The sequence below is a fragment of the Neomonachus schauinslandi genome, chromosome 9 (genome assembly GCF_002201575.2).
Source record: "Neomonachus schauinslandi chromosome 9, ASM220157v2, whole genome shotgun sequence".
NCBI lineage: Eukaryota > Metazoa > Chordata > Mammalia > Carnivora > Phocidae > Neomonachus > Neomonachus schauinslandi.
The window spans coordinates 110,970,996-110,986,914 of NC_058411.1; the positions used below are offsets into that span (position 1 = coordinate 110,970,996).

Here is a 15,919-nt window from a genome sequence, read left to right on the forward strand (position 1 = left end):
TGGAAAAGAGGTGGAGTAATAACCACTGAAGTGCAGAGTTTAGCATACCTTTCTTGACACCTAAAATACCATTTGTTTTTTGTTTTTTTTTAAGGTTGGAATTTAAAGTGAATTAGAGAAAACTCAGTAGGAAATCTTAAGTTTAAATATAGCATTAAAGCTGTAAACCCCACATATGAAACTATGAAAACATCATTTATCAAATGAATGTAGTGACCTTATAAAGATATACTTGAGGGGCGCCTGGGTGGCTCAGTTGGTTGAGCAACTGCCTTCAGCTCAGGTCATGATCCTGGAGTCCTGGGATCGAGCCCCACATTGGGCTCCCCACTCAGCGGGGAGTCTGCTTCTCCCTCTGACCCTCCCCTCTCTCATGCTCTCTCTCTCCCTCTCTCATTCTGTCCCTCAAATAAAAAAAAAAAAAAGATATACTTGAGTTAGGTATGTATTCATTGTTTTGAGCTTTTGAGCTTTAATTTCATTTTATTGTTTATACAAGGATGTTTACATTTCAGTATATTAAAGCCACCTATATATACAGGGTGGTCACTTAAGACCCAGATCCTACTCTTCTATATCTATCAATCATGTGCTCTTTGATATTTTGATTTCATTGCCTCCACTCCCCTCTGAAACTATAGGCCAAATCTAACAAGATAAAATATAATGAGAATAAATGCAAGGTCTTACATTTAGGTCCAGATAAAGAATGTGAAAGTATGATTTACCAACATAAGTGATGAAGTTTCAGGAGGTTTTACTGATACCAGATCATTCTTCAAATGAGACTAGCCCCTCAAAGGTTAATGTGATTGTAGGCTATACTACAAGTAATGGGAGATAGACCACATCCAGCACATTATGGTCAGTTTGGGGCACCATATTTTAAGAGTGACATTGACAAATTAAAGCTCATCCAAAGGAAAGCATCAGGCTTTGAGATGTTGTAAAAATGGATTTATATGACTAAAGAAACTAGGACTCTGAAGTCTCACAGCAACCATGTAAGCCATTATCCCCATTTTACAGAAAGGAAACTGAGGCTCAAAGATAATTAATGACTTATTAAAATGTTACTGAAAAATGGTTAGCTCAGGGCCCACATCTCTTTATTTTTAAACTAGTATTCTTTTCATTTCAGGATATTTGTTTTAATAATATACTAAGTGAATGATTACAGATTAAATGGAAGGAAAGGGAACATTCTGAGCAGGAAGATCAGTGTGAGAAGATATTATACATTTACTAGTATTACAGAAATGTATTGTCTTATCCACATTTCTCTTTCTTCTTTTTCAAGGTTTTTGACTCTAGTGAAGAATCTGGATATCTTGTCCTCACCATCGTTATATCAGGTCATTTCTTCATTTCCCAAGGACAGACACTGCTGGTAGGTTTTTATGCCTATAGTTTAATATGCAAATGTATTTCTTTATCTTTGTAGCTTTACGTTAATTTTTGTACCCTCAAGCTTCTTCAGGGTCGCAGAAATTCATCAGGTTCAACAAATTAAGCATTGATCAAATGTTCTGTAGCAGTGGGAAATACAAAAATATACTGAATATTGCCTGGCTGAAAGGGGTTTATGGTTCTGTTTTGGGAGTCAAAGTGGATCAAAGGATTGAGATTAACCAGTATTATAAAGGATTCTTAACTGGGGGAAATTGGGTTGAGACAGGCTAAATTTATAGAGAAATGTGTGGAGGGTTTTTCAGAGAGGGTAAAGAACATAAGCAGAGGGACAGATTTGAGGAAGTACCTAAAAGAAAACTTGAAGCATGCTATTAACTTACATAGCCCTCTATAAAACTAATTTTATAAAGGTGCATTTGTTCTTTATTATGAACATGTACACACACATATTGTAGGAAATTTTTAAAATGAAGAAGTAAATAAAGGAGAAAATAACAGTCATTTTGCTTGAAAGTTTAGGTTTGAATTTGGTATTTAGAAACAAAATGAAAAAACAAGACGACTTCCAGTCAAAGAATTATAAAAGAAAGAAATGGGAGGGAAGAGTATTACATCATTTACCTGTGAATAATATCTATATAGACATAATAAATTCAACATAGGCATAATTTATTCACTTAACAGATATTTATTGAGCAATTACTATGTGCTAGGCATTGTTCTAGATGCTAGGGATGTAGCAGTAAACAGCAAAGACATAAATCCTTATCATTGCGGAATGTCATCATTCTGGTGGGGAAAAACATCATGAACAAATACGCCAAATATATTTAAAAGATACGAATTTTTGGTGAATCCCTTACACATTCTATTAGGATGGCAGCATCCCATAGTTGTACATTGCGATGATTCATTTCTCCACTTATATGGATTATAGCCTTATCCTTGAATGTGGAGTGACTTGCAAGGTCCTCTTTGTGTTCCTTGTGATTTTTAAAACTACAGCAATGGTTGTATCATTTTTGCTTTATTTGCCACTGTTAGGGCTTGTATTAGTTGCAGAAGATAAGATGTCTTCTTCAGCGTCAAATGAAGAATATTCCAGATGGTGGCCTGGGGGGATGCCTAGGCCACAGCTAGTTCTCCTCTGTTAATATTGTGAGTCTTTGCTGAATGATGACATTAAGGCAATTTGGCTTCCTTAGACATAGGGGGCCACCCTGTGTTTTGTCTGCTCCATGTGTTTGTACTAATGGTAAATGTTGTTACAAACTGATAGAGGTTTCTTTGTATCATATGTGAAATGATTTTTGCAATGCAGTTACAAAACTAAATTTATCAAATTCCAAAGACCCACTACTGAGAAATACAATGGTAACTCTGCAGTTTGTTGCGTGTTGCATGTACATATATACCTTATATATTGGATAATACATTTGTAAAAAAATTCTAAGTAGGGTCCACACCCAATATGAGGCTTAAACTCATGACCCGGAAATCAAGAGTCCTGTGCTGTACTGACTGAGCCAGCAAGGCGCCCCCTGGATGATACTTTTTAAAAATCTTTATTAAATGCTTTTTAAAACTCGGTTTTATTGAGGTATAATTTACATAAAATCATTAATTTTCAGTGTTCAATTTGATGTGTTCTTGGTTTTGAGAGAGAGAGTGCACACATGCCCTCAAGCAGGGAGGGGGAGGGGCACAGGGAGAGAGAGAATCTTAAGCAGGCTCCACGACCAACATGGAGTCTGATGCAGGGCTCAGTCTCACAATCCTGAGGTCATGACCTGAGCCAGAATCAAGAGTTGGACGCTTAACCAGCTGAGCTACCCAGGTGCCCCTGATGTGTTTTGATAAATGAATATAGTCATGTAACCATCTCTACGATGATGATGTAGAACATTCCAATTAACCCCAGAAGTTTCCTTGAACCCCTTTGTAGTCAGTCCCTCCTGCCTACCCTCGGATCTGCTTTCTCTTGCCATTGTTTTCCTTTTCTAAAATTTCATACGAATAAAATCCTATAATATGTAGTCTTTTGTGTTTGGCTTTTCCACTTAGCATAATGCTTTTGAATTCATCCATATTACTCATTCCTTTTCATTACTGAATAGTATTTACTTGTCTATGTAAACCACATTAGCTTATCCATTCACCTTTTGATAGACATTTGGGTTATTTCCATTTTTTTGGTTACTGTGAATGATGCTGGCATAATAACCATTTGTATACAGGCCTTCGTATGAACGTATGTTTTCATTTTTCTTTGATAAATTCCCAAGAGAGGAACTGTCACTGGGTTATATGGTACATCTGTGTTTATAAGAAACCACACAGCTGGTTTTCAAAGTGGCATTCCCACAAACAGTGTATGGAGGGTTCAGTTGTTTCATGTCCTTACCAACACTTGGTTTTGTCAGTCTTCTTAAGTTTAACTATTCTAATGGGTGTCTAGGGGCATCTCATGGTAGTTTTAATTTGCATTCCCATAGTGACTAGTGACATTGAACAACTTTTTGTGTGTTGACAGATACCTTGGAGATACTGCAGGTTAATTACTAAACCATATAATAAAATGAGTATCACAACGTGGTGAATCGAATGCATGTTTTGGTTCCCAGTGTATATATGTTAGGTTTACACTACACTGTAGTCTATCAAGTGTGCCATAGCGTTATGTTTAAAAAAAACAGAAGACAACATTCATTAATTAACATACCTTAATTAAGAAATACCCTATGGCTGGGGCGCCGGGGTGGCTCAGTCGGTTAAGCATCTGCCTTCGGCTCAGGTCATGATCCCAGGGTTCTGGGATCGAGCCCCACGTCGGGCTCCCTGCTCGGCAGGAAGCCTGCTTCTCCTTCTCCTACTCCCTCTGCTTGTGTTCCCTCTCTTGCTGTCTCTCTCTCTCTGTCAAATAAATAAATAAAATCTTAAAAAAAAAAAAGAAATATTCTATGGCTAAAAAATGCTAACCACCATCTGAGTTTTCAGTGAGTCATATTCTTTTTGCGGGTGGTGGGTCTTGCCTCAGTGATGCTGGCTACTGACAGATCTGGGTGGTAATTGCTGAAGCTTGGGGTGGCTGTGGCAATTTCTTAAAATAAGACAGCAGTGAACTTCCGTTGCATTGATGGACTCTTCCTTTTACCAACAACTTCTCTGCAGCATGTGATGCCGTTTGATAGCATTTTCTCCACAGTAGGACTCCTTTCAGAATTGGAGCCGATCTTCTCAAACCCTGCTGCTGCTCTGTCAACTAAGCTTATGTCATATTCTAAATCCCTTGTTATCATTTCAACAGTCTGCACAGCATCTTCACCAGGAGCAGTTTCCATCTCAAGAAACCACCTTCTTTGCTCACCCATAAGAAGCAAATCCTTATCTGTCAAAGTTTTATCGTGAGATTGCTGCAATTCAGTCCCATCTTCAGGCTCCACTTCTAGTTCTCTTGCTATTTCTACCACATCTTGCAGTTACTTCCTTCAATCAAGTCTGGAACCCCTCAAAGTCCTCCATGAGGGTTGGACCACTTTTTCCAAACTCCTATTAATGTTGGTATTTTGACCATGAATCAGAAATGTTCTTAATGGCATCTAGAATGGTGAATCCTTTCTAGAAGACTTTCAATTTACTTTGCTCAGATCTATCAGAGGAATCTCTGTCTAAGGCAGCTATGGCTTTATGAAGTGTATTTTCTTAAACAAGACTTGAAACTCAAAATGATTCCTTGATCTATGGGCTGCAGAATGGCTGTTGTGCTGGCAGGCATGAAGACAACATTCATCTCATTGTACTTATCCATCAGAGCTCTTAAGTGACCAGGTGCATTGTCAATGAGCAGTAATATTCTAAAAGAAGTATTTTTTTTCTGAGTAATTGGTCTCAACAGTGGGTTTAAAATATTCAGTAAACCATGTTGTAAAAAGATGCACTGTCATCCAGACTTTGTTGTTCCATTTATAGAACCAGGCAAAGTAGCTTTACCATAATTCTGAAGGGCCCTAGGATTTTTGGAATGCTAAATGAGCATTGACTTCAACTTCAAGTCACCAGCTGCATTAGCCCCTAATAGGAGAGCCAGCCTGTCCTTTGAAGCTTTGAGGCCAGGCATTGACTTCTCCTCTTTAGCTATGAAAGTCTGACATGGCATCTTCTCCTAATAGAAGGCTGTTTTATCTACATTGAAAATCTGTTGTTTAGTGTAGCCACCTTCATTATTATCTGCTTCATTATTATCTGTTATAACTTGCTGCTTCACCTTGCACTTTTATGTCATGGAGACGGCTTCTTCCCTTACGCCTCCTGAACCAACCTGTGCTGGCTTCAGACTTTTCTTCTGCGGCTTCCTCACCTCTCTCAGCCTTCACAGAATTAAAGAGAGTTAGGGCCTTGCTCTGGATTAGGCTTTGGCTTAAGGGAATGTTGTGTCTGGTTTGATCTTCTATCCAGGCTGCTAAAACTTTCTCCATATCAGCAAGAAGACTGTTTTGCTTTTGAATCATTCATGTGTTCACTGGAGTAAGAGTAGCACTGTTAATTTCTTTCAAGAACTTTTCCTTTGCATTCACAACCTGGCTGACTTGTTTGGTGCAAGAGGCCTAGCTTTCAGCCTATCCCCGCTTTCAACATGCCTTCCTCACTAAACTTAATCAATTCTAGCTTTTGATTCAAAGTGAGAGACATGTAACTCTTTCTTTCATGTGAACACTTAGAGGCCATTTCTTTCTTTTTTTTTTTTTTAAGATTTTATTTATTTATTTGTCAGAGAGAGCGTGCACACACAAGCAGGGGGAGGAGCATGGCAGGGGAAGAAGCAGGCTCCCCACTGAGCAAGGAGCCCTATGTGGGTCTCAGTCCCAGGACCCTGGGATCGTAACCTGAGCTGAAGGCAGAGGCTTAACCGATGGAGCCACCCAGGTGCCCCTAGAGGCCATTTCATTGTGGCCATTTCATACTTGGCCTAATTTCAATATTGTTGTATCTCAGGGAATAGGGAGGCCCAAGGAGAGGGAGAGAGTTGGGGGAACGGCTGGTCAGCAGAGCAGTCAGACCACACACAACATTTATTAGTTTGCTGTCTTAGATGGGTGTGGCTCATGACTCCCCCAAACAATTACAGTAGTAATATCAAAGATGACTGATCACAGATCACCCTAACAAATTCAGTAATAATGAAATAATTTGAAATATGTGAGAATTACCAAAATGTGACAAAAGGCATGAAGTGAGCAAATGCTGTTGAAAAAATGGCACCAATAGATTTGCTTTGCACAGGCTTGCCACAAATCTATTTGTAAAGGCACAGTATATGAGAAGCACAAAAGCTAAGGATTGCACAAAGTGCGATAAAATGACATATTCTTGTGTTTTCCTGTATTTGCTGTTTTTATGTCTTACTAGTGTAGCGCCTGTTTATATCTTTTAATCATTTTTAATTGGAGTTGTCTTTTTATATTTGAATTATAAAAGTTCTTCTAATTACAACTCTTTTATCAGAAATATGTTTTGCAACTATATCTCTCAGTCTGTGGCTTATCTTTTGGTTTCTTATCAGTCTTTTGAAGAGCAGAAGCCTAAAATTTTGATGAAGTCCCTTTTTTTCTTTATGGTTCATGCTTTTTTATGCTGTTTTAGAAATTTTTGTCAACTCCAAGATTGCAATAATATTTTTTCTGTTTTCTTCTGGAAATTTTGAAGTTTTAACTCTTACATTTAGGCCTATGGTCCATTATGAATTTTTAGTATTATTTAATAATACTAATACTATTTTGTATAGAGCCCCTTCTTCCCCTCAATTAAGGCAATGTGATATTGAGAAAAATTACTATATTATGAAATATGATCATGGATCTTAGGGAATCTACTTCTGGAACCATTGAGTTAATTTTTAATGTGTGGTAAGAGTTAAGGGTCTGGGGTAATTTTTTTGCAGATAGAATGTTCCAGCACCATTTGTTGAAAAGGCTAGCCTTTTCTCATGGAATTACCTTTGTACCTTTATGAAAATCAATTTGGTATATATGTGTGGGTGTATTTCTGGACTCTCTTTTCTGTTCTTATTGACCTATATGTCTGTCCTTACTCCAGGAAGAGACTGTCTTGATTACTTCAGCTTTGTTGTAATTTTTGAAGCAGGTAGTATAATTCCTCCAAATCTGTTCTTCTTCAAAGTTGCTCTGGCTGTTTTAGGTTATTTGCATTTCCATATAAATTTTAGAATCAGCTTTCCTACCCCAAAAAAACTCTGCTGGGGTTTTGACTGTGATTACTTTGAATCTGTGAATCATTTGGGGGGAAATTGACATCTTAATGTTGAGTCTTCTGACCTGTGAACATGTTATAATTATTTATATCCATCATTCCATTTGCTTACATACTTTTCCTCAGCAGTGTTTTGAAGTTTTCACGATAGATCTTGCACATATTTAACTAAATTTATCCACAAATACTTCATAGTTCTTACGTTATTGTAAATAGAATTTTATAAATCTCAATGTCTAATAGTTTGTTGCTAGTGTGTAGAAACACAACTGACTTTCTTTTCACATTGACCTTGTATTCTGTGATATTGCTACACTCATTAGTTCTATAGTTTTTATAGAATATTCCATATAGATGATCTGTTGTCTATGAATACAGTTTTACATTCTTTTCCATCTGTCTTCTCTCCCCTGCCTCCCTTCCTTCTTTTCCCCCAGATGACACTCACTAGGACATCCTTTACAATGTTGAATAGAAATGGTGAGAGTTGATATCCTTGCCTGATCCTGATCTTAGGAAAAAGCAGTCTGTTCACCAATAAGTATAATGTTAGCACTGAGGTTTTTGTAGATACCCTTTACAAGACTGAGGAAGTTCCCTTCTGTTCTAGTTTGCTGAGAATTTTAATCATGAATAAGAGTTGAATTTTGTTGAATGCTTTTTCTGTATCTATTGAGATGAATTTCCTTTTTTTTTTTTGTTTTAGTCCTGTTGATGTAATACATTTTTTAAAGATCTTATTGAATCTACCTTTATTGCAGGAGTATTTGATTTTTAAAATAATGTACATGTGATTAAAAGTGATTAAAAATAATAATGCATTAAAAAATGTACCCCCTAAATTAAAGAACAGTTTTTGTCAGTTCATACAATTTATTCATAGTATTTTCTGGGTTCCACAAGAACCAACATATAGAAGAGCAAACTCATTTGGAATTATACCACATTTTAATTGCAATTTTATATTGGTATTACATTTACACACCCTCCCCCCTCATGCAAATCTGGGTTGTGATATATTTTTAGAATTTTTCCCATAAAAGGTAGGGACATGACAGCTATGGAAAGTTTTAGCCACTTCCGTTTTAGTAAGAGAATCCAGTTGTTGGCATGGATTAAAATGTGCTATATTTGTACTATCAAATCTTTGTGGACGCTGCACAAACCCCTAAAAAAGTCATTTATTTCAGAGAAACTGATGGCTAGGGCCCAGTAACAGTTCCCTCTGTGATCTGTTTTTGTAGAAATCCAAACAGGTCAACAAGGCTTTGGGCTTTTTCCTTGGACCTGGCAGCTATTTAAACATAATTTCTCTTAAACTTCATATTTCTCTGATTGTCACCTCCTATTGAGGCCCATGGGAACTTAATGTTTCAGATTATAAACTTAGCTAGGTGTCCAGTAATACCATGGGTTTCCATTGTGCTTGTTCAGTTAGCAGCTGTACTCATGTGATGATGTCATTGCCGGAGGGCTCCATGCATACCCACCACTGGGCCATTCTCTTGTTATTTCTTGTGGAGGGTTAGTATGGCAAGAAGGCGGGGAGACCTTTGCTCCATCCTCAGTTTACCTTGGACTTGAGTTCAACTGGTTTCCCCTTTCTGGTCTTGGCATTTTGGGCTTTTAAAATTTGTTTTTATTTGTGGTAAAATACACATAACATAAAACTTACCATTTTAATTATTTTTAAGTGTACAGTCCACTGGTATTAAGTACATTCACATTATTGTGCAGCCATCACCATCACCCATCTCCAGAAGCCTTTTCATCTTGCAAAACTGAAACTCTATACCCATTAAATAGTGGCTCCCCATTTCCAGCCCAGCACCTGGCAACAACAATTCTACTTTCTAACTCTATGAATGTAATTACTCTAGGCACCGCATACAAGTGGAATCATATAGTATTTGTATCGTATTGGATCCTATAATAATTCTATCTTAATTTTTTGAGGAACTGCGGTACTTTTTTCTGCAGTGGATACACTATTTTACACTCCCACTAACACTGCACAAGGGTTCCAATTTCTCTACTAATGTTTGTTATTTTGTTGTTGTTTCTTTAGTTAAGGTATCACTGATACAACATTATATTAGTTTCAGGTGTATAGCATAATGCTAAATGATCTCCACAGCCGTCTACTTAATATGTCACCTTATGTATATGTTGCAAAAAAATATTTTTTCTTGTGATGAGAACTTACAAGATTTACTCTCTTAGCAACTATCAAATATGCAATACAGTATTATTAACTGTAGTCACCATGGTATACATTACATCTCCATGACTTATTTATTTTACAACTAGAATTTTGTACCTTTTACCCCCTTCACTTATCCCTCCCTACCCACCCTACCCCCCACCACCGCTGCCACCCCCAACAGTATCTACTTCTGGCAACCACCAGTCTGTTCTCTGTATCAAGTGAGCTTGTTTTTTTGGTTTTTGGTTTTTGTTCTTAGATTCCACATATAAGTGAGGTCACATGGTATTTGTCTTTCTCTGTCAGACTTATTTCACTTAGCATAATGTCCTCTAGGTACATCCGTGTTATTGCAAATGACAGGATTCTTTTTTATGGCTGAAAAATAGCCCATTGTTTGCATGTGTGTGTGTGTGTGTGTGTGTGAGAGAGAGAGAGAGACATTTTCTTCATCCATTCATCCACTGAATGGACATTTAGGGTGTTTCCATATGTTGGCTATTGTAAATAATGATGCAGTAAACATGGGGTGCATATATCTTTTCATTTTCTTCAGATAAAATAGCCAGAGTAGAATTGCTGGATCATATGGTAGTTCTAGTTTTAATTTTTTGAGGAAACTCCACAGTGTTTTCCATAGAGACTATGTCAGTTTACATTCCCACCAAGAGTGCACAAAAATTCCCTTTTCTTCATATTGTTGCCAACACTTGTAATTTCTTGTCTTTTTGATAATCACCATTTTAACAGGTGTAAGGTGATATTGCACTGTGGTTTTCATTTGCATGGTATATGATCCTTCTAATGTGTTGTTGAACTTGATTTGCTAATATTTTGCTGAGGATTTTGCATATATTTTTATCATAAATGTGTTATTAGCTGATAATTTTCTTTTCTTGTGGCATCCTTGTCTGATTTTGGTATCAGGGTAATGCTGGCCTCATAAAATGAGTTTAGAAGCATTCCCTCTCTTTCTGGTTTTTTTTTTTTTAAGAGTTTGAGAAGGATTGGTAGTAATTCTTCTTTGAATGTTTGGTAGAATTCACCAGTGAAGCTGACTGCTCCTGGACTTTCCTCTTTGGGGAGGTTTTGATTATTGATTCAGTCTCTTTACTAGTAGTTGATCTGTTCAGATTTTCTCTTTCTTCATGATTCAGTCTTGGTAGGTTGTATGTTTCTAAGAATTTATCCATTTCTTCTAGGTTGTCAAATTTGGTGGCATATTATTGTTCATAGTAGGCTCGTGATTCTTTGTATTTCTCTGATATCAGTCATAAAGTCTCCTCTTTTATTTCTGATTTTATTTATTTGAGTCCTCTCTTTTTTCTTGGTGAGTCTAGCTGAGTGTTTGTCAATTTTGTATATCTTTTCAAAGAACCAGCTCTTAGTTTCATGATCTTTTCTGTTATTTTACCCTCTATTTCTTATGTTGTTGGTTTTTTTTAATAGTAGCCATCATAATGGTTGTGAGGTTGTATCTCACTGTGGTTTGATTTGCATTCACTAATTATTAGGGATGTTGAACATCTTTTCATGTGCTTTTTGGCAATTTGTATATCTTCGTAGAGAAATACCTGTTCAAGTCTGCATATTTTCTGATCAGGTTTTCATATTGTTGTTGAGTTGTAGGATTGAGAGCTTGTTGTTGTTGTTATTGAAGTATAATATCTCTCCACACATTTAACACGCGCACACACACACACTCTCTCTCTTTCTCTCTCTCTCTCTCTCTCTCACACACACACACACACACACACACACAGAGCAGCTGATAAATGCAGCTTCTTTTTTACTTGGTCTCATGTGATTTCCTTTTTCTCCCTTGTTTCTTCTTTCAGCGTGAGTAAGTATAGGCTGATATAGACTGAGCACTGTTGAGCCCTTTTTAGAGTGGGGACATGGAAGAATGGCTTCTGTAGGGCACAGTGTTCTGCACCTTTCTGTACCCTCACCCAGTCACCATTAAGTGTTTAAGATTGCTCCTGCCTCTGCTCAGCCCTACTTGGCTCCTCCCCTCCTGGTGCTGGAGCTCCTGATCAGAGTGCATTTATAATCCTTCACTGAGACATCGTCTGTTTTCTCTTTCTCAAACCCTTTTTTTAAAAGTATAGAATTCATAACTCCTTTTGAGATACTATCTCTAAAGTTAAAAACATATTCTATATATAATTGTAAATGTATAAAAATCCACCTTTTATCAGCATCTCCCTTCTCAAGCTAGATGTTGCAGAAACCAAAATGCTAAAGATAGCCAAATGGGGGAAATTATTTCCTAAGACTTTAGCCTCTCCTTTTTATCTCACTTGGTTCTGATCCAGCACGAGTGTCTTCACCTAAATAAAACTATGTCTGAAACACAGGAGCTAAATGGTCTTGAGACCATTTTAATTCTATCTTCTTGGGAAACATGGGTCATCCTGGAAATGATGGAGTTCATTTTGTTTTGTTTTCCTTTTAACTTTTCATGCCCAGACCAAATATTCTTCAAGAAGAAAGTCTTACTGTTTACCAGTGGAAATATTATATGCCTATTTAAGTGAACTCTGGAAACTTCAAACACTTCACTTTAACCCATTTAGTTTAAAAAATATTTGTTCAAATCACAGTCTCAGCTTAAGAATCATCTGAGAGGAAAGACTTAGCACAGAGTTTTAAAATCAAGTTATTCACACAGTTAAATTCTTTAAATTAGAACCAGCCTTTTCTTTGGCCACCTTTTCAAGAAGGGTCAAGAAAGAGCTCTTCATAACTTTATTATCACCCCTTCCCACATTTAAAACCATTGGATCAATTATATCACTTTTTTGGTCTTTTCGCTCTCCTCCAGAGAGAATTGGGTTAGCAAGAGTTAAGGCATTTCGCTGCTCTATTTTTATACTTTCCCACATCTAAATGAACTTCAGCGCCTATGCAGTACGGGCCTGAAAAGTTGCTGAGTACCCATCTAAGAGGCATGTGAAGGGCGTCCTCCACCGTACCTCCCCTGTCTCCCTGTGCTGCCTTTGGGAACCTCTGACCATCCCCACCTTCATTAGTGAGACATCCGTGACTTACACGTTGGACTCTCTTGCCTTTCCTCTCTTAAAGTATCCATTGAGCTCAACTTGTCAGTAAGTAAGAGAACAGTCTGTGAACTCCACTCTTAGGACTACTCCAGAAAAAACAACTCACACAGCTGCTGCAATTTCTGTCATCTCCTCCCAGACTTCCTCAGGCCCCATTCCCTTACTTACCTTCCCAACACTCCTTCCAGTTCCAACTCGTTTAACAAGGGTGGTGGTGTGTCTGTGCCAGTCTCACTTCTGATGCCAGCGGATGCATTTCAGGTGGGTGGAAGGAGAAGGCATACTCATACACAGTGGAGTTATAGTTCCTTGCTTAATTGGCAACAGGAATAGAATCTTACTAGGAGTGAGGTGATCACACATGACTGCAGTAGATACAGTGAATCTCAGCAGAGTCTCCCTCTCTCTCTTATCTGATGACACTGGTTTTTGCCAGGCTCTAGAAAAACTCACTTTTTGCTAAGCCACAGCCTTTTATATGTGAGACTTAACATTACCATTCCAGAAAAATGTATCAGCTTCTGATTAAGGGAATGTTAACAAGCATTGGATTCACATCTGCATCTTTTCTTTTTTTTTTTTTTTAAAGATTTTATTTATTTATTTGACAGAGAGAAACACAGCGAGAGAGGGAACACAAGCAGGGGGAGTGGGAGAGGGAGAAGCAGGCTCCCCGCAGAGCAGGGAGCCCGATGCGGGACTCGATCCCAGGACCCTGGGATCATGACCTGAGCTGAAGGCAGTCGCTTAACCAACTGAGCCACCCAGGCGCCCTCTGCATCTTTTCTAAGATTGAAAGTTGTCAGTGCTCAGGTGCTTCTGCGAGCTTTTCAGCATTCTAGAAATCCACAGTGTCTTTCACATTTTCTGTTGGGAGACTGGGGTTTTGTTGTTGGTGTTATTGGCATTTTCTTTCTAGAGTAAGTGGCATTTTCTTTCTAGAGTAAGAATATTAAATCTTTGAATGCATGCTGAAATCTTTTTTTTTTCTTGATTTGTCATTGGCTTTTTTGAAAATAATTTTATTTGGGGTATAACTTACAATAAAATGTACTCATTGAGTTTGTGGAGTTTTGATAAATGTATACAACTGTATAAAGTACCATCACAAGCATGATATGGAACTTTTCTCTTACCCCGCAAAATTCCCCCATACCCACCCATTCCCAGGCAACCACTTTCTTTCTGCTCTGCTTTCTATCACTGCAGATTAGTTTTGCCTTTGCTAACAATTGACAGAAATAGAATTATATAGTATGTACTCTTTCTTTTACACAGCTTAATGTTTTCGAGACTTGTCCTGTTGTTGTGTGTATCATGTTCTCTTTTATTGCTGAATAGAATTTCATTTTATGAATGTACCTCAATTTGTTTATCCATTCATCTATTGATGGATTTTTGGATTATTTCCACTTTGGGTCTATTACGACTAAAGCTGCTATGAACATTTGTATACAAGTGTTTATGTGAACAGATGTTTTAATTTCTCTTAGGTAATATCTAGGAGTAGAATTGCTGAGTTGCATGGTAAATGAGTATTTAAGTTTATAAGAAACTATTATACTGTTTTTCAAAGTGGTCATACGATTTTGCTTTCCCACCAGCTCTGTTTGATAGTCCATGTTGCTCTACATTCTTGCTAACATTGGTATTGTCCCTTTTTTATAATTTCAGGTATTCTAGTGTCTTTGTAATGGTATGTCATGTAGTTCAGTTGTCATTCCTGAATGACTAATAAAGCATATACGCTTATTGTCCAGGTTAAGAAACAGAATATTTTGGGGCACCTGACTGGGTCAGTCAGAAGAGCACATGACTCTTGATCTTGGGGTTGTGAGTTTGAGCCCCATGTTGGATGTAGAGAATAAATAGATAGATAGGTAGATAGATAGATAGATAGATAGATAGATAGATAGATAGGGGCACCTGGGTGGCTCAGTTGGTTAAGCATCTACCTTCGGCTCGGGTCGTGATCCCGGAGTCTTGGGATGAGGTCCTGCATCAGGCTCCCTGCTCGGCGGGGAGTCTCCTTCTCCCTCTGCCTCTCCCTCCTGCCTGCTTATGCTCATTCTCTCTCAAATAAATAAATAAAATCTTTAAAAAAAAAATCTTTTTAAAAAAAGGAAACATTTTTTGAAGTATAATTGACATATATACTATATTAGTTTCAATTGTACAATAAAATGATTCAATATTTGTATATATTATGAAATAATCCCCAAATTAGTCTAGTTGACATCCATCACCATGCATAATTACAAAGATTTTTTTTCTTGTGATAAGAACTTTTAAGATCTCCTCTTTTTTAGCACTTTCAAATATGCAATACAGTATTATTAACTATAGTCCCCATGCTGTACATTACATGCCCAAGACTTACTTATTTTACAACTGAAAATTTGTGCCTAAGAAATAGAACATTTTGAACCCCCCAAAACCGCTCATGTTCCCCTCTAGTCATTATTATATATCACCACCCTCCTGAAAGCTAACCACCATTCTGACTCCTAACAGTATAGATTAGTTTTGCTTGTTTTTACACTTTATATAAAATGAATAAATACAAGACTCTTCTATGCCTGGCTTCTTTCACTCATTATTATATTTATGAGACTTGTCCATATTGGGTGCAATTATAGGTTATCCATTCTTGTTTTGTGAATATATCACAATTTACTTATCCATTGTATTATTGATTGGTATTTGGGTAATTTCCAGTTTTTCACTATTAGAAATAGTGCTGCTGTGAACACTCTAGTACCTATTTTTGGGTGAACACTTGTATATATTTTTGTTGGGCATATAGGTAGAGGTGGAATGTGTGAGTTATAGGACAGCACTTCTCAAACATTAATGTGCCTATGGTAATAACCTTGGCTCTTAGTAAATTGCTGATTTTGAATCAGTAGGTTTTGGATGTCATCTGAGATTTTATGTTTCTAACAAACTCCTAGGTTTGCTGTTGCAA

The 15,919-nt window shown here is 37.3% G+C and overlaps 1 protein-coding gene across 2 annotated transcripts in view; it reads left to right on the plus strand.

The window, feature by feature from the left end:
- REC114 (REC114 meiotic recombination protein) overlaps positions 1-15,919 on the plus strand; it is a 108,869-nt gene that overhangs the window by 19,394 nt on the left and 73,556 nt on the right. For both annotated transcript variants that reach the window (XM_021694037.1, XM_021694038.1), the window contains exon 2: positions 1,301-1,390. In XM_021694037.1, coding sequence (XP_021549712.1) covers positions 1,301-1,390 — 90 coding nt within the window. The remainder of the gene's footprint in view (positions 1-1,300; positions 1,391-15,919) is intronic.